The 16,163-nt window shown below is 55.9% G+C and overlaps 3 protein-coding genes across 14 annotated transcripts; all 3 read right to left on the reverse strand.

Moving 5' to 3' along the window:
* Positions 1 to 360: 360 nt before the first annotated feature.
* On the reverse strand, positions 361 to 8,995 carry TBX6 (T-box transcription factor 6). Its single transcript, XM_032460514.1, has 10 exons — positions 8,993 to 8,995; positions 4,792 to 5,406; positions 4,406 to 4,559; positions 4,086 to 4,320; positions 2,906 to 3,173; positions 2,678 to 2,824; positions 2,531 to 2,601; positions 1,336 to 1,409; positions 1,070 to 1,253; positions 361 to 986 (listed from the first exon to the last, which is right to left on the reverse strand). The coding sequence occupies exons 3-10, from the start codon at positions 4,524 to 4,526 to the stop codon at positions 773 to 775; spliced, it is 1,314 nt and encodes a 437-aa protein (XP_032316405.1). The 5' UTR covers positions 4,527 to 4,559; positions 4,792 to 5,406; positions 8,993 to 8,995; the 3' UTR covers positions 361 to 772.
* YPEL3 (yippee like 3) lies at positions 5,668 to 8,892 on the reverse strand. Of its 3 annotated transcripts, none has more exons than XM_032460524.1 (5): positions 8,765 to 8,892; positions 8,011 to 8,193; positions 7,862 to 7,905; positions 7,552 to 7,660; positions 5,668 to 6,164 (listed from the first exon to the last, which is right to left on the reverse strand). In XM_032460524.1, the coding sequence occupies exons 2-5, from the start codon at positions 8,125 to 8,127 to the stop codon at positions 6,075 to 6,077; spliced, it is 360 nt and encodes a 119-aa protein (XP_032316415.1). In that variant the 5' UTR covers positions 8,128 to 8,193; positions 8,765 to 8,892; the 3' UTR covers positions 5,668 to 6,074. The 3 variants fall into 3 exon arrangements, with proteins under 3 accessions (XP_032316415.1, XP_032316414.1, XP_006184386.1); XM_032460523.1 differs by having other exon boundaries at positions 8,746 to 8,884; XM_006184324.3 differs by lacking the exon at positions 8,765 to 8,892 and having other exon boundaries at positions 8,011 to 8,735.
* Positions 8,996 to 10,314: 1,319 nt separating the features above from the next.
* Positions 10,315 to 16,105, reverse strand: GDPD3 (glycerophosphodiester phosphodiesterase domain containing 3). Of its 10 annotated transcripts, none has more exons than XM_006184323.3 (10): positions 15,436 to 16,105; positions 15,115 to 15,157; positions 14,741 to 14,876; positions 14,607 to 14,652; positions 14,336 to 14,454; positions 14,156 to 14,245; positions 13,685 to 13,818; positions 12,331 to 12,390; positions 12,190 to 12,241; positions 10,315 to 10,516 (listed from the first exon to the last, which is right to left on the reverse strand). In XM_006184323.3, exons 1-10 carry the CDS (start codon positions 15,572 to 15,574, stop codon positions 10,379 to 10,381), a joined length of 957 nt encoding a protein of 318 aa, XP_006184385.1. In that variant the 5' UTR covers positions 15,575 to 16,105; the 3' UTR covers positions 10,315 to 10,378. The 10 variants fall into 10 exon arrangements, 7 of the variants coding, with proteins under 7 accessions (XP_006184385.1, XP_032316409.1, XP_032316412.1 ...); XM_032460518.1 differs by having other exon boundaries at positions 14,318 to 14,454; XM_032460521.1 differs by having other exon boundaries at positions 14,318 to 14,454; positions 15,085 to 15,170; positions 15,436 to 15,570.
* Positions 16,106 to 16,163: the final 58 nt, after the last annotated feature.

Here is a 16,163-nt window from a genome sequence, read left to right on the forward strand (position 1 = left end):
CGTGACTGCCCCAGAACCCTAATCCTGCCAGGAAGGTGAGGCTTTCGCCAGACCACACCCAGGGGGAACCTCCTGGTCCCCATCCAGTGACAGTGACCACTCCTGAGGGCTTCCTGGGTGCTAGGTAGAGGGCTGGGTTCTCAGGCAGTACTGTTTAATTCTCAAGACATTGAATGTCAAGACGTTGATTCCACTATTTTCCCTGAAAAGGAAACAGGCCCAGAGTGTTGTTTTACACGCACAAGGTCAGACAGCTGAAAATGACAGATCTAGGTTGGTGCCTGGGTCTCCTCACAAAATCTTTGCTCACCCAGCCCCACCCTGGGGCCGAACACCGTTAGCCCAATGTTTCTAGAGCACTGATGTTTTTCGAGTTTTATTAACAAAAATACTCTGGTCCTGAGAATAGACCGGTGTGGCTTGCACTGGGGCGAGAGGGTAGAGCTCGCTGAGCCCAAGAGTGAGGCCAGGGAGGTGGGAGTGCCGGTCCTAGGCCCCATTTGGCCAAGCAGAGCCTCCCTCCATTCACACCGAGGTGAGAGCCGGGAAGGGGAAGCTGGCCCCAGCTGGACTCCCAGCAGCTTAGCCACAGCTTTGAAGCCAGAGGGGGGTGGGAGTGAAATCAAAGTGTGAAGTGGGGTGGGGGAGGCCCAAGGCAGCCATTTGGTGTGGGGGATGGGGCCAGTGGAAGTGAGGGGGCTACAGGCCTGGGGGAAGGGGGCTGGAAGCCTGTGGTGGAGGACAGGGAGGGAGACAAGGGCTCAGCAAAGGCTCAGTACATTGGTTTGGAGCCCACATCCAGGTAAGCCCCAGCCCCAGGGTAGGGCAGGGGGAAGGGGCCCCCTTGGAGGAAGTGCGAGGCAAAGGATGCTGGGGGCGCAGCTGCTGGGTATCCTGAGCCTGCTGGCCCAGGCTGCAGCTCCAGGAAGGCAGCCGAGTAGGGGGCTGGGCGCCCCGAATCAGGAGCCTCAGGGAAGCTGGGGTTCCTGCAGTGCAAAGGCAGGTGTCAGAACAGGGAAAAGGACCCTCAGCCTGGAACAGCCCAGCCCTGTGCCCTTGTCCCACTCACCTAGTTGGAAGGTGACTGGGGGCCCCATGGAAAGCTGCAGGGTGCAGAAGGTAGGCCTCGGCACTGGGGCCACCACATGGAGGAGCTTGGGCAGGGGCAGCTTCCCGGGGTGCTGGGGCCTGCTCTGGATCTGACTCACGAACGTCCCCACCCAGTGTGGAATCGCAGGGACCACCTGGTGCATCTGGGGAGACAGAAAGGACAGGTAGGGCTGAGGAGGATCAGCATCTCAGGGCTGGTCCCATCACCACTGGGACGGCACGCACCTCCACTCCCATAGGCCGCTGTGGCTACTGGCTCTGGGCCCCGCAGTTTCCTCTTCACACGGGCGTCTCGCTCCCTGGGGAACAGTGATGATGATAATGATGATGGTGATGGTGATGATGGTAATAACAGCACTTACCAGGTGCCAAGCATTTCACCCAGGGACCCTATCAGCTAGGTGCCACTATTATACCCATTTTACAGATGATGGAACTAAAGGCCAGAGAATTAAATAACTAGAAAATAGCAGAGCTGGGATTTATTCCTCACTTAAAACTTTCCAGTGCTTTCCGATTGCATTTAGAATCCATGGAAACTTTCCAAGCAACAAGGCCAGGATGTAGTCTGATCCCACTCATCCCACCTTGTTCACTCGCCCATCTCCTCTGGAATCCTCTTCTGTCCCCTCTTCACCTGCTTTACTCATCCTTTTTGTCTCAGTTCAGGCATCACTTCCTCCAGGAAGGCCTCCGGACCTCCCACAGTACCACAAGCCCTCCCAACAGCCTTTGTCCACAGTGATACTGTTAGATTTGTTAGAATGATCCTTGAATTCATGTCTGTGTCTCCTGCCTTACTCTTAAGTGCCTTGAGGGCAAGGCCAGCTCTGAGGGGGTGGTACTCAGAATAGAAGCCAATGTCCTGACAAACTAAACCTTTCCTGCCCACCATAATCTGGCTCCCCATCACCTCTCTCATTCCACACCAGCCACACCGCAGGCACGCTCCCCACCTCAGGGACCTGGCACATGATGTTCCCAGATGTTCCCACATGACTCCCTCCCATACTTCCTTCAAGTCTTTTCTCAAATGTCCTCTTTTTGAGGCCTTTCCAGGCCTCTTATCTAATATTTCACTCTCGTCCTTCCTTTATTTCTTTTCTCTTTAGAACTTATCCCTAACATATTACATAATATTCAATTATTTCTTTTGTTTACTTGTCTACTCCGCCCACTAGACTATCAGTCCATGAGGGCAGGAGTTTGTTTCTTTTGTTTTGTTTACTGATGCATCCTAAGTACCTAGAACTATGCCTGGCACGTAAGCTGGGGCTAAAAAATATTTGTCGAATCGATTAGTGAATAAATGTTTTTACTTACTATTGTGTTCCTGGCATCCAGCACAGTGCCTGGCAAAGTGGACAGTTAATAATAAACATTTGATGAATGAACCAGTGAATGAATGAATGATGCCCACCTCTTACAGTTTCTGCCATTCTCCCGGAAGCCCTTGGCAAAGGGATTGGCTGCGATCTTCAGTTGTGTGATCTGGGGGCGCACATCCAGAATCAAAACTCCCGTAGCCTGGGCAGGGTGCACCACCCCCTCAAGCAGGGTCACTCACCCGTGGGTTCTGATAGGCTGTCACGGAGATGAACGTGGTCTCAGGGAAGCGGAAGGAGGCAACGCCTCCCCAGTGTTGGCTGCAAAGCTGGGCAGCCCGCACCAGGTGTATGCGGGGCTGATACTTATGCATGGAGTGCAAGATCAGCTGGGAGGGAAGAAATAGGAGTGACTCCTCACCCTGGCCCCACCCCCACCCTTCATCCCGGGGTCCCAGCCTGGGCCTCACGTGGCCATGGGGGTCCAGTGTGCTGTTGGTGAGCTTGACGCGATGGAAGGACACAGGCTGCCGCATCCAGTGGGCACCGGTGGCAGGAGAGTCAGGGTGAATGTAAACGCGGTCAGGCAGGCGGGGCTCTGCCTTGCCACTGGGCTCCCAGCGCCGGCCCTGCCAGCGGTAGCGAGCCCCATCCACAGGAACCACATCCAGAAGAAACAGGTAGCGGGCCTCGGGGTCCAGGCCGGTGACCGATACTCGGCAAGCAGGGAACATGCGCCTGCATGGAGGACGGGATGGAAGATGCCTGGAGCAACCCACTGACCATGTGTGGGCACAGCACTGGCTTGGGTGGGGGAGCATAGCCACTGGCTCACCCAGTTTCATCACAGAAAGTTGGAAGAATGTGGAGTCAGAACTCAGAGGGCAGGATCTTAGAGCTGGAAGCTTGTCTCATCCCATTTTACAGATGAGAAACAGGACAGACAGGTCAAGTGATCTGACCAGAGTCACACAGCAGGTTGGGAGCAGAGTCCGGAATCTTGACTCCTGGCCCCTCAAATTCCACTTACAGAAGCAGGAGTGACACAATTTTCTCCTGGAAATCTTGCCAGGAGTCTCCTGCTCCCCACCCTGGTCTTGCTTGATCTCCAGCACCAGAATTTATAGCTCTGGACAAACTTGCTTCAGAGAAAATAAAAAGAGGACCATACTAGGGCCTGAGCTCTTGGTCTAGATAAAGACCCACACACAAGCCACACACTGACCATATCCCTGCCTCCAAAGTGACCCCAGATCTAGTCACATACTGACCCCTTATCCTGACCAATCTTCCCTGATCTGGTCAATGGCTGGTCCTTGACCCCAGTCATAATCTGAATCCTGACTCTAGCTGCAGACTGACCCTCATACTAACTTTAAAGCCAGCTGGACTTTCTGACCCTGGCCCAGACTAACTATGGACACTTGCTATATGTTAGTCCCTAAACCAGCCACAGACTCCACAGACTGACCCTTGACCCTTGCCACAGAATGACCCCTGGTTCAGCCACAGTCACACTCTGAACTCAAGCGGAGTTCTAACCCCTCTAGAGACCCCCACGCCTAGCCCCATCACCAGGAACTCTGCCTTTCCCAAGAGACTCCCACCAAGAACACACTGGGTCCTCTGACCCTGGCCCAGCCCCCTCACCTCCCAGCTTTGGTGATGATCATCTCCGTTCCCACGGAGTTGAACTCTTTCCATAGCTCCCGGTTCTCCAGGCTCAGGTTGACTCCAGGGAGTGAATGAAGGGCCTCTGGGGCTGGTGGGGGCGGCTCAGCGCCCAGGGCTGGGGGCAGCGGGGGTAGGGGTGGGGGAGCAGCCAGAGTGCGGGGAGCAGTCTCAATCCCAGAGAGGAAGCAGTCCAGTTTGGGAGTGTCCAGATCTGGAGATGGGAGGAGAATGAGGAGCCAGCCAAGGGCCACAGCCCCCACCCCAATTCCTACATAGGAGCTGCTCCCACCGCTCACCCGGGTAGCGGTGGTAGCCCTCTGCTAGGGCAGGCGAGAAGCTAGAATCTGCCCCAGGCTGCGGGGGCCCAAGACGGTAGCCAGACCCCAGGGAGGGGTACAACTCTCGTGGGTGGTACATGGAGTAGTTCTGTCTGGCCTCGGGTCACGCTGCCTAGAATGCCCCAGTGCTGAGAGATGCCCCCTTTATAGCTCACAGCTCAGCCCCTTCCAGATCCAGGATCACAGCCCCTCCCCTCTTTGGGGCCCTGGAGTTGGGCTGGGGTGGAGACCCCTGGGGCCTGGAAGGGGTCCAAGAGGGGGCCGGATACCTGGATACCCTCCCCTTTCCCCCTCCCCACCCACCCCCAGGCTTCATTAGCCCCAACCCCCTGCCCCCTCATTACATAATTAACTCCTCGGCCTGATTGATCCCCGGAGCTCGACAGGGACGCAGTTTGGCGCTTCCGGCCAGCTGGTCCCCGTTCCCACGGGGGGAGCCCCGGCTAGGGATCAGCTACTGATGGGCGGGGCCTAGACCCTGGGATGGAGCCTAGAGTCCTGGGGCAGACCTTGGCGCCCCGGACTTTCCTGGCAGGTGATCCCTCTTCACTTGGACGATGAGACTTGGAGGGATGAAGCATGACTGGAGGGAAGGAGCAGGGCTAGAGGGACGCGGCCTGAACTTATTGTTATGCTGGGCATCGGGGATCCTGAGGAGTCCGAAGCCGAGACCTGAACCCTGGAGTCTTTCCTGGTTCCCATTCTGAAAAAACCCCACCCTCGGCTAAGTCTCAAAAGTTTAAAGACGCCCACAGCTCCACGCTCTCTGACGGCTGGCGCCCGGATTTCCCAGAACGTCCCGCGCTGGGAAACCCGCGGAACTACACTTCCCAGCAGGCCCACCTTCGAGGTTCCGCGCGAAGCAGACAAGCAGATGCCGCTGGGGCCGCTGGAAATTGTAGTTGAGACGAGGGAACTGGCTAAAGTGGCGGCGCGGTTGCCTCCCAGGAGAGCTGCCCCTAGGCGGCGGCAAAACTTAGGCTGAGAAAACGCTGATCAGCTGAGGTCAAGGCATAGAGACCAGAGTGGGCTCCGGAATCTCCACAGTTAGTGAGACCCGCCCTGGGTGCTAGAGAAGATAGCTGAGCCCCGTGAGCGCAGGCTCCCAACTTTGACCGCTGAGCCTACCCTATGCTTCTGGGATTCAGAAGGGAACAGGTCTACAGAGGCAGGAATGTACATTTGAGTCCCCCCTTCCCGCATTCCACGTGAGCCTGGGGCTGTCTCCAATCCATTGTTTTATTATGTACAAACGCTACAGAACAAGGGGAGCAGACACGCGCGGGGTAAGAGGGACCCAGTGGGAGGAGAAGTTCATAGGGCAGATGGTGCACTGGGGCCAAAAGAGCAGCACACAGGCCATATCTATAGGGCAGGTGGGGCAGGAGGGGGTTAAAAATGAGATCCAAGCCAGCCAGATCGCAGGGAGGTGCGGGGGTGTCGTCCACCTTGTCCACTTTCTGATCTCCCACCAATGTCACAGTGCATGCAATAAAATATATGTACAGGAGCTGGATCCTTCCTCTGCACGGGCCCTGAGGGTCCAGAGCTCCCTTCGGGTAGAGGGAAGCCAGTGGCGCCCCCTGGCGGCCAGGCCGGGCTGGAGCCACATGCGTCAGAACAGGGGTCAGTCCCAGCCGTTGTCTTTGATCATGTGGTTGAGTTCAATAATGTACTTCCCCTCTTTGTACTTCTGGCTGCTCTCAAAGGCCTGTTCCTGAAAGGAGGGGAGAGGTTGTCATCCTTGGAGCTAGGGCCTTACCAAAAGGCACAGGGGTTGGGGAGTGGGTATGACTGGCCCCACTTTACATAGAAGGAAACTGTCACCCAAAGAAGCCAGGCCACTTGCCCACAGACACAGAGCTGGTAAATGGCAGGGCCAGGTTTCTCACTAACAGGGGATGGACAAAACTCTCTGAATTACGTAATTTTTAAGTACTAAAGTTGGCTCCAACAGAGAGAATATGGATATTTCTAAAAGGCCCAGGGATTACAAACTGGTAGCCTGAGGGCCAATTTTGACCTATCCATGTGTTTTGTTTGGCCAGCAGTTTAATAAACGTAACTTTAAAATACTATAATACGGGGCAGGCTATGTTCACTCCCATTTGCCAGCCTGCCCCCATCTCCAGATTTATGTTGCCCCTTTTGCAGATCCACAGTATCTGTTTTGCCCTGTAAGCACTTGAGTTTTTGATGCAAGCACTTGAGTTTTTGACCTCTGGATTAGGTCACCTCTTTATTTTACAGAGGCCCAGAGAGGCCAAACCACCTGTCCAGGGACACAAAGCAAATCTGTGGCAGTGCCAGGGTCAGGATTCTGTCTCTGCCTGGGGCATCCACCTCACAGAGGCACCACAGCGCCACAAGATCCCTGAGGAATCCTGTCCCTTGCAGTTTCCCAAGAGCATCTTCTTTTGCTGCATCTAATCTGATCCCCATGACAATCGTGGGTGCCAGGTGGTGGCTTTATCCTCCACTGCCAGATAAGGAAATGAGACTGAGGGTAGTGATATCAGACCGTGAACAGCAGCAGTGGCAATGAGGGCAGTGGAAAAGGAGGCTCATGGACCCAAGCTCCATGTTGCTGGGGGGTCTTGGGCAACTTCTCTGATCTCTGAATGGCAAGAGAAGCTGGTGGTCAAGGGTTTGGAGTTAAAAAACAACACAAGGATTCTAGTCCCTATTCTGTTACTTACCAGTGTGTGTGACCTTGGGGAAGTTACCTAACATCTCTGGGTCTTCCTTTCTTCTTTTGTAAAGTGAGATAATAACAGACTACCTACAGGATTGCTGTGATGATTGAATGAGATAATACATGCCAAGTAAATAACAGTGCCTGGCACGTAAGCATTCAATAAATGGTAATTCTGATTATATCTCATCTCTAAAATGGGAATACTTGTGCCCGTGAGGAGAAGGATGAGTTAAGAGAAAAATTCTAAAAGCCCTTTCAGGATGTGAGAGAGGAGAACATGGTCAGAGAAGAACATGGGTGAGCTGGGCCTCTACACTCTGAAAGATTACTAGATGACTGCTTGTGAGGAGGAGGTGATGTGAGGTCAGATCAAAGGCTAGCCTGGGGTCAGAGGTCACTGACTCACATATTTCCAGCCCAAAGTGGTCTTGCAGTTTTCGCAGTGGATGTCAGCGACAGCATGGAGGCCTGTCAGCAGCACCCGCTCCTCGGCTGGCCCGCAGCCCACGTTCACCCTGTGGGGACACGGGGGCAGTCCCAGGGAGGGTCCCGCCATCAGAGAGCCCCCCTCTAGCTTGTATCCAACTGTGTCTGTCCTTAGCATTCAAGAGAAGGGCGATCACAGCTTCCTGCCTAAACCAGGGGACTCGGGAGTCTCAGCATGATGCCAGGGGTTACAGATCACAACAGGTAAAGAAAGGAGACTGAATACTCACACAGAGTTGAAGAGGTAGGCACGCCCCTGACTGCCCTGGAAGGACTAAAGGGTGGGAAGGAGAAAGGAGGGGAGGTCAGGGTTATTGGTGGGGAGCTGCCAGGCAGCCCCCCTAGCCTCCCATTCCAGCCCCAACTGTGACCTGGTTACCTTGGAGATGAGGTCGTCGTGGTTGGCCAGGTGAGCTCGGCAATGGGCACAGCTATACCTCCGGTGACAATCATCCAAGTAGGCCTGAAACGTCTTGGGCTTTGAAATCCGCACCATGGCGGGGGCCAGGGGCAGTGGCCCCACGCGGGGAGCGGCCCACGGGGAGCAGAGGGAGCCCAGTGCCTGCAGGGGAGGGAGTAAGTGGGCTGTCAGGACCCAGGCCACACACATGCAGGCACACCCTGGGCCATGGGGACTCTCTCTGTCACACTTGGCTGCTGTCTCCTCTCCCCAGAGCCAGCAGCCTCTCCAGGGGCCAGAGTCGTCTCAGTTTTGACTCACTGAGGGGGCCTCAAATTGCATCAAAGGGGAAACTGAGGCTAGGAGGGGCCCCAGATGAGTCACCCATCTGCTTTGGGCCTCACCCCTCCTGACCTGGCAATTGAAACTGGAGGAAGGGGCTCTAGAGTGGATGAGCTGTCAGTTCTCCCTTTAGGAGTAGCATGGACGGGTTAGGAGGTCCTTAGGACCTCTTCTGAACTGCCAGGGTTGGGGTGGGGGGTGCGACTTCAGTTGAGGTACAAGGAGTTCACCCCGAGAGAGGATCCCTCACCTGGAGAAGGCAGGAGGCCTCACTGAAGGTGGAGGGTCACCTAGGAGGGGAGGGGATCTTACCTGGGGGCGCTGAGGCCTCGTCTATACCAAGGGGATCTTACCTGCATCGCGGAGCCTTACCTGAGACCCCGGGGCTCACCTGGGGCGCGAGGGTGGGGGGCGGGAGCCGGGGGAAGGGGGCAGTCCTCTCTGGCGGGGCGGGGGCGCGGGGCGACGCGCAGCCCTGACGATGCAGTCCTCACCTCGCCTGGGCGCGCGGAGGCCCGGTCCGCCGGGGTGGCCTGGCCTGGGAGTGGGGGGCGCTCCTGGTGGGCGCCGTCCCCCCCGGCCCGGGTTCGCAGCCGCCGCGACTTGTTTACACCGAGACCAGCTGCTGCCGCCGCTGCGGCGGGAGGGGGAGGGGGCCGGCCCCTGGTCCCGGCGGCCGCCGTGGCCAATCGGCGTGCGGCATGCAAATGAGGGGGCGCGTCACACAGCGGCCAGCGCAGGCCTGGGCTGCCCTTCCCCCTGCTCCCGGCTCCCGCCGGCCCGGAAATGCGGCTGCGGCCGGCAACCCAGCTGGCCCGCCCCGCGGCCTGGGTCTAGTCGCCCCCTTGGCCTCCTGCGGTCTTTGAGGGGGCGAGGATCTGAGGTACCTGACCTGGCATGGGGTTAGGAGCGGGTTGGTGTCTGGATGCACACTCCAGGGAAATAATAGTCATAATTACCTGCATTTACCCAGCACTGGTGCCCCACTCCCTTAATCCTCACAGCAATCCTAGGAGGCAGCTTCCGCTATTGTTCCCATTTTACTGGGTAACTGAGGTTCACAGACGTCTAGCAGCTCTCCAAAGTGTAACCACCTGGCAAGAGGCAAAGTTGCGATTCTCACTTTGGTCTGATTTCACCGTCTTTGCTATAGCACCGGGGACCAACTCTTGAATGGGAGGAGCTAAAGGTGACCATCCGTGTTAGACCCCAGGGAGCCAGAGCCTCAGAACAAGCTAGTTCCTACTGTTGTGCATCACCTCTTCCAGGCAGCCTCCTCTGATGCCCTGCCCCTCCAGGCAGGGTTAGGGCCTGCTGTGGGCTTCCCCCTTTTCCTTTCTCTCCTCTGAACTCGGTTGAAAACATGTTTAAACATGTGTCTGCCATACTAGACTTGTCGTGTTTCCTGCAGTGGCCCTAGTACCCAGCTTGGCCTAGAGTAGTCAATAAACCTTTGTGAAATATGTGATTCATTAAATGAATAAGGTAGTAGGGCTGGAGAGGGTTGAGGAACTCAGGGAGCTTCTGGAGTGGGAGACTTGGGAATGGAAGGTTGGAACAGCTGAGGTAGCAGATGGGCCTGCCATGCCCACCCTCTGAAGCCAGGCCAGGAGGCCCACAGGGGCAAATCGAGTCCCTTGCTACGTGTCTGGGGCTCTTAATGGCCTCAGGAGAATGGAACCATTGTCTGTGGCCCGGAAGGGGCAGAGGGCCTTGCAAGGGACATTCCTGAAGAGAGTGGAGGTCAGGTTGCCACAGGGTGTGGCATCACTCTGGGTCTGGAATGTGGTGGAACCAGTGGGTCAGGATGGTTAGGGCCTCAGACTGTGGCCCTCAGCTGGCCTCTTGGGTGGCCTCTTCTGCCTCAAGCTGCCATCTTTGCAGTCTTCTAGGCTCTAACCACACCCCACCCCCAACCCCCGCCAAGCACAAAGACATGACTGAAAAGAGCATATTTATTGGGGAAGAGAAACAGAGGAGGGGGTGAGGCGTGAGAAACTCTGGGTTAGTAGGATGGGGCAGGTGGTCCATGGTTGTCCAGGTAGCGCCTCAGGGCTGTTGGGTAATCAGTTATGATGCCAGTGGCCCCCAGGTCGAAGGCTGCTTTAAAATCTGACTCTTCATTAAGGCACCAAAATATCACCTGAGTGGGGAGGGACAGGCTTGCAGTTCCCCAACAACTTTACTTGGCACTTCCCCTTGTACCCAGATATGGGGTGCTCTCCTCTGTGGAGACCTCCCGGCAGTACTATGCTGGAGCTGGTTGTTACATTTTCAGGAATTTTGCAAACTGGTTATTAAATGCAGCCATTATTAAATATTATAGAAACTTACAATTCAGTAATAAATATTCAAAACTCATCACTTCCTTGTTATTTTACGACATTTTACCATTACCTATGTTCTGGAGATTATCTACAGCTATTGAATGTATAAGATGGAAATACTACATAATGGTGTGCTACCGTGCATCTCATCCCAACTCTGTTCAGTGACTTCATGTTGGTAGCCTGAAATTGGCCAAGGTGGGAGTAAATACAGCAGAGAAATTATCTCGTGCTCAAATCAGGTATTCCAACCCCCTCCCCGGGGAGAGCTGGTTGTGGAACATTTACCAGCCCACCAGTGCCTCCCAGCCTGCCCATATCTGCTGCTGCTCTGCCTCTTCCCTGCCTCCTGAGTCTTCTCCTGTGGGCACTGAAGTAGGTGGAGATGGTATTTGAACCCTGGGCAAGTCACTGGACCTCTCAGTTTCTTACTCTGGCAAATGAGAGTGATGGTCCAACCTCCCAGAGCTGTGGTGAAGACCCATGGAGCAGGAGGGCTGATCTGCAAGAGCTGTGTCATCCCTATGCCTCACTCCCCCCAACAGCCAATCAGTGGCTGAGTCCCGGCCTGTCTCTGACTTAACTCTTCATCCATCCCCACTGCTGCCACCTAAGCCCCAGTCCTGTCAGTGTCCACATCAGCCTCCTAGTGAGACTCTGCTACCCACGATCACTTCTCCATGTGATGGCAAGAGTGACCTCACTCAATAAGCCTCAATTGGATCAGGTCTTCTCCCCTGCTTAAGCCCCTGAAAAGCTCCCCTTCCCTTTGGGCTGAAGTCCAGGCTCCTTACTGAGGTTCACAGGCTGCCTGCTGCTGCCTCTGCTGCCTTCTCCAGCTGCCGTTGTACCACTTCCTCCAGACAGCAGCCTGGAGGGACCCCTCTTGGTTCCTCTGCTGGCCTCTTGCTCCTCCTGCCCTTCCCCTGTGCTGAGCCTCCTGCCTGACATGCCCTCCCTTTCCCCGCCCTGCGAGTGGGCTTCTCATTTCTTCCAGAAGGCCTTCACTGACCCCACAGACCGCAGCACTGTTTCCTTTCTGTCTGCTGGCTGCCTCCGCAATGCCTGCTTCCTTTCCTCCTCTGCCCTTGATGATGGGCTCCCTGCTCCTTCCCTGGGAGCACAGTGCCTGGAACTGTGTTCTCAACACTTAGTTCTCAACAAAGGTCTGCTAATTAAACAGAGCTGATGCTCAGGGGAGGGGGAGGGGATGGTCTGGGCTGGTCTTTTCCTTCTCTGGTCTCTTCCCAACCCCCGTCATCAGGAATCAGGAGGGTTTGATACATCATCATCATCATCATCATCATCATCATTAGCCTTGATCAAGCCTTGACTAAGTACCAGTTGCATATTCAGAAGAGTTAAATATACCATTACCCCATTTGACAGACGAGGGAACTGAGACTCAGAAGGTGACCTGCTCAAGTGACCCAGCCAGTCAGTAGCAGAGCTGTGCTGGGCTCCCCCTGGGAACAACCCACTTGCTCACCTGTACCCCTCGCTGCTCCAGGTGTTGGATCAGACTTTTCCTCATGATGAGCCTGGTGGGGGTGGGGTGGCAAAGGCAGTGATGCGATGGGACTAAGGAGGAGGGAAGGGACACTCCACCCCGCCTTCTTGCCCACCTCACCATTTGGAAACCACAGCTGCCAGCTGATTCAGCCCAGAACAGGGAAATGGGAAGTAGGTCCTGCGGAGAGGAGGTGTCATGATCAGCCCTTTGGGTCTCTCTCTGTCACAGGGGTGGGGTGGGGTAGGAATGACCCCCTAGACCAGTGTAACTCCACCCCCTCTAGATGAACACTTGCGGTTGCCCAGAGGAACAATTCACCCACTGTTCAGTGACCTTCTGCTCCCATATCCTTGACTCCATGCTTTGAGGGTGCCCTCCTCACCATTTTACCTAGGAAGAAACAGCCTTGGAGAACTAGAGTGACTTGCCCGAGGTCACACAGCAAGTCCGTGGTGGGGCCAGGGCCCAGACCAGAATGCAGCTTGACTCCTAAGCTGGATACACAATCTGGAGGTTCTCCTGGTTGGGCCTGATCAGCCTCCTGAGACCAGACAGACTTAGTGGGTCGGCCAACTGTCCCACTCTAGGGGTGACTTTGGAGGCTTTCACAGTGTCCTAGGGCAGGCTCTGCTATGTGACCTTGGGCAAATTACAGAAACTCTCTGAGCTTCAGCTTCTCCGTGGGCACTATGGTGGGGAGGCATGGTTCCTGTACCTCCTGCAGGTGCTGCAAGGTAAAGCTCAAAAAACCGAGGATGTGAACACATTTTGCAAACCCTGCATAACAAGTTATGTACCCTAAGTTCTGTGGTATAATGATCTCTTTGTAGCAAGGGATGGTTGGGGTTGGTGGGGAGCTTCCCTCAGGACAACAGAGGGGAGCAGAGAGCACTGGGGCTGCCACTGAGAAGGTCTCAGAAGGCAAAGGGAGGGCCCTGGCCTGAGAGCTGACCAAGTATCCAAATTCCTGTTACTCTGCCTAGCTGTTACTTTGTTAATTCTTGCCTCCCAGCAGGAAAATCCTCACTTTTCTGCTTGAGAATCAGAGAGTTATGCTATAATTAATCAATATCTGTCTCCCCACCCAGACTGTAAGCTCAGGGAAGTCCTTACCCTACCCACACTGGTCTTAATTACAAGTAAGTGCACCTAAAACAGAGTTTCAATAAATATTTGTTGGAGGACTGGATGAACAAATAAACTTTTTGTCCTAAGACTCCAACTGCATCAACACGCATTTGCATGGACTTTCAGGGGGTTCATGGCCCCCTTAGTACTCATGAATGCTAGGTGAGAACTGCTGTCTTCAAAGGACCCTGCGGGTTATCCTCAAGGGAAGCCAGGGAGCTGGAGACACTGGATCTCCTGCTCCATACCAGACCCTGCACAATGGAGTTTGGGGCGGGGGGGTGTTTTTCTGAGGTAAGAAAAGGAAGAGGATGAGGGAGGAAGGCGGGGACCCTGAGGGTACCTGTTGATGATAGTGGGCAGGAAGCAGATGAGGAACTTCTCGGGGATGGAGATGAAGGGCAGCAGCCCCAGGTAATAGAGCAGCAGCACCCAGAGTCCTCGGCTTAATGTGAGGGAGGTGGGCATCTCAGGGTTCTGGGAGGCAAGGGGAAGTGAGAAGGGAGATCAGTCTGCTCCTGGGGGAGCACAGAGGAGGCTTGGGCTGCAGGGGAAACAGTTTTGAACATTCAGGAAACCCTACCACCTGCAGGATCAAAGCTACATCTTAGCCCAGGGGTTCCAGGCCAAGAGCGCCCTCCCTGTCCCTCTGGCCTGCCTTAGCTCATACATGTTCTGAGCCAGGCCCCTGTCTCCAAATCTCACTCTTGGAGACCCTGCTCAGGGCTCCTCCAGAAACTCTAGACCCCTCTGGCCTAGGTCCCTCCTCCTGGGAGGAAGGGCTGCTGGAGCAGGGAGGGAAAAAGGGACTCACAGCAGCCTTGCACTTCTTCATAATTGAGCTCTTCCCTGAGGCCCAGATGGTGATTTCATTGCGGTCAAAGTTCCTCACCAGGTCTGCTGTCTGGGAGAAGGAAGAGATGAGGGGGACAGGGGAAGTCAGGCCTCTGTCCAACCCTTGGCCCTCCTCACCTACCCCTGCCTGCAGCACCACCTTGTAAATGAGCTCTTCATTTTCCTCTTTGATTTCCACGCTAATGGGCGTCCTCGGAAACCTCCGGAACACGTCCTCCAGACGCACCATGTGCCGGTCTGACCCATGTGTGAAGTGGCCTGGGGAGTTGTGGGAAGAGGGATCAGAGAAGGATTGGTGGAATTGGGGTGAGAAGCCAGGGGGAGGGGGTGGGTCCCAGAGGAGAAGAGAGGGCAGGAGGTTGAGGTCCCTCGGGCCAGCTCAGCCCAGGGCTCACAGTCCGTGCTCTCACCTGGTGAGAAGTAAACCTCCAGCTCTTCCTTGAGGAGGGGCAGCTCCTGGGGAGAGCAGGGGCATGTCACCAGGGGGCACGTGTGGATGCATGGAGCCTCACTGGATACAGTGGGGGGCTGGGGCAGGGCCCACCTCAAAGTCCAGGCTGCCAATATCCCTGTTCACGCCAGACTGGCGGGACAGGTTCTTGTCGTGTGACACTACCACAACGCCATCCCGAGTCAGCTGGCAGTCAAGCTCCAGGAGGTCAGCTCTCTGGGTCATGGAGCTATGGGAGTGAAGATCAGTGAGGGGATGGGGGACAGATAGGGATGGGCCAGAAGGCAGGATGGTGGGGCGTTTCAGGGGAACATGGGGCAGTTCAGGCCGGATGTGCAGGCTGTGCACTGCACACCTCCCGGGGGCTCCGGTCACCCAGACCAGAAGGTAAATGGCACCCTTTAGTGTCATGCCGCACACAGCTGGCACAACCTTACCCGGCAGCTTGGCCGGGCAGGTGGACTCACTTCTCCATGGCCTCCATGGTGTTCTCCAGGCGCTCTCCAGATCCTGTGTAGGGCAGCTAGGGTGGGTTCCTGGGGCCTGGCCTCCCTCCTTCCCTCCACGGCCCCCTGCCTCCTCACCCCCAGTCGGACCAGTTTGAACGGCCTCTTCCTTGTTCCACATCCTGCTCTGCCATCATCTGGCTCTCTGTCTACTTTGATCTCTGCTCTCCTTTTAACATCTCGCCCTTTGGACCTACTGTCTCTGCTGTGCACTCTGGCACCTGTCTCACTCCTCACTCCACCTTCAGTAGCCATCCCACCTCCTACCCTGGCCCAGCTCACCTCCCCGGTGGGCCCCCAGGCGGGGACAGAAGGCTCGAAACCACGGGGTGTGCAGCAGGCGAGGCCGGCGTAGGAAGAAGATGGAGAGCATGACATAGCTGCCCAGGGTGGGCAGGGCATAGTATAGCAGAGGGCTCATGGCCGTGCTGCCTTTCCACGCTCCAGCTGCCGCGAGCTCAGCCGCTCCCGATGGACTGTGCTGCCTCTCAGACTGCCTGGCTGATGTAGGCTGGCTCCACCACCGGCCCGCACCACACCCCTTGGGACCTGCTGAGCCTGCTGCTGGCCTGGGGCCAGACTGCAGGGCTCAGCTGGGGATCGGGTAGAGGCAGGAGTAGGGCCAGGCAGGTCTGGCCCTCGTATCCCCAGGCCCTTCACACACCCCAGAATCCCTCTGTGGCCACACCGGCGGAGGGGTGGTAGGCAAGTCCCCCTACCCCCACCCCATCAGGTGTGTGACAACTTTCCCCCTTCCCGCTGGTTCATGTGGCCAGGGTATGTAATGTATCATTCCTGGCCATTTTCAAAGAATCCGGGGGTGTGTAGGGTGTCCCTGAGTCATTCCAGAATCACCCCCAGCCAGTTAGACAGGAAGCCATCAGAGAGGGGAAAGGACAGTGACTAAGGGGGAAACTGATCCCATTTTGTCCAGGAGTCTGGAATTCCTTACATTCCCATTCTCAACCCTGGCCAGCTGGGGAGCCAAAGGCCACCACACCAGGTAAAGC

This window comes from Camelus ferus, chromosome 18 (assembly GCF_009834535.1).
Source record: "Camelus ferus isolate YT-003-E chromosome 18, BCGSAC_Cfer_1.0, whole genome shotgun sequence".
In the NCBI taxonomy this organism is placed as follows: Eukaryota; Metazoa; Chordata; class Mammalia; order Artiodactyla; family Camelidae; genus Camelus; species Camelus ferus.

Excerpts from the sequence above, each read along its gene's own strand:
- TBX6 (XM_032460514.1), bottom strand. The coding sequence starts at position 4,526 with ATGTACCACCCACGAGAGTTGTACCCCTCCCTGGGGTCTGGCTACCGT. Across the intron at positions 1,410-2,530 it reads AATGGCAGAAACTGTAAGAG|GGAGCGAGACGCCCGTGTGA; the intron begins GTGGGCATCATT and ends ACTGTTCCCCAG. Across the intron at positions 1,254-1,335 it reads AGCGGCCTATGGGAGTGGAG|ATGCACCAGGTGGTCCCTGC; the intron begins GTGCGTGCCGTC and ends CTGTCTCCCCAG.
- YPEL3 (XM_006184324.3), bottom strand. The coding sequence starts at position 8,241 with ATGTGTGTGGCCTGGGTCCTGACAGCCCACTTACTCCCTCCCCTGCAG. Across the intron at positions 7,661-7,861 it reads GCCTACCTCTTCAACTCTGT|GGTGAACGTGGGCTGCGGGC; the intron begins GTGAGTATTCAG and ends GTGTCCCCACAG. Across the intron at positions 6,165-7,551 it reads CCACTTTGGGCTGGAAATAT|GAACAGGCCTTTGAGAGCAG; the intron begins GTGAGTCAGTGA and ends CCCTCCTTTCAG.
- GDPD3 (XM_032460515.1), bottom strand. The coding sequence starts at position 15,274 with ATGTGGAACAAGGAAGAGGCCGTTCAAACTGGTCCGACTGGGGGTGAG. Across the intron at positions 12,391-13,684 it reads CTGCCCACTATCATCAACAG|GACCTACTTCCCATTTCCCT; the intron begins GTACCCTCAGGG and ends TCCTCTCCGCAG. Across the intron at positions 10,517-12,189 it reads TGGAGCAGCGAGGGGTACAG|GTGATATTTTGGTGCCTTAA; the intron begins GTGAGCAAGTGG and ends CTCCCCACTCAG.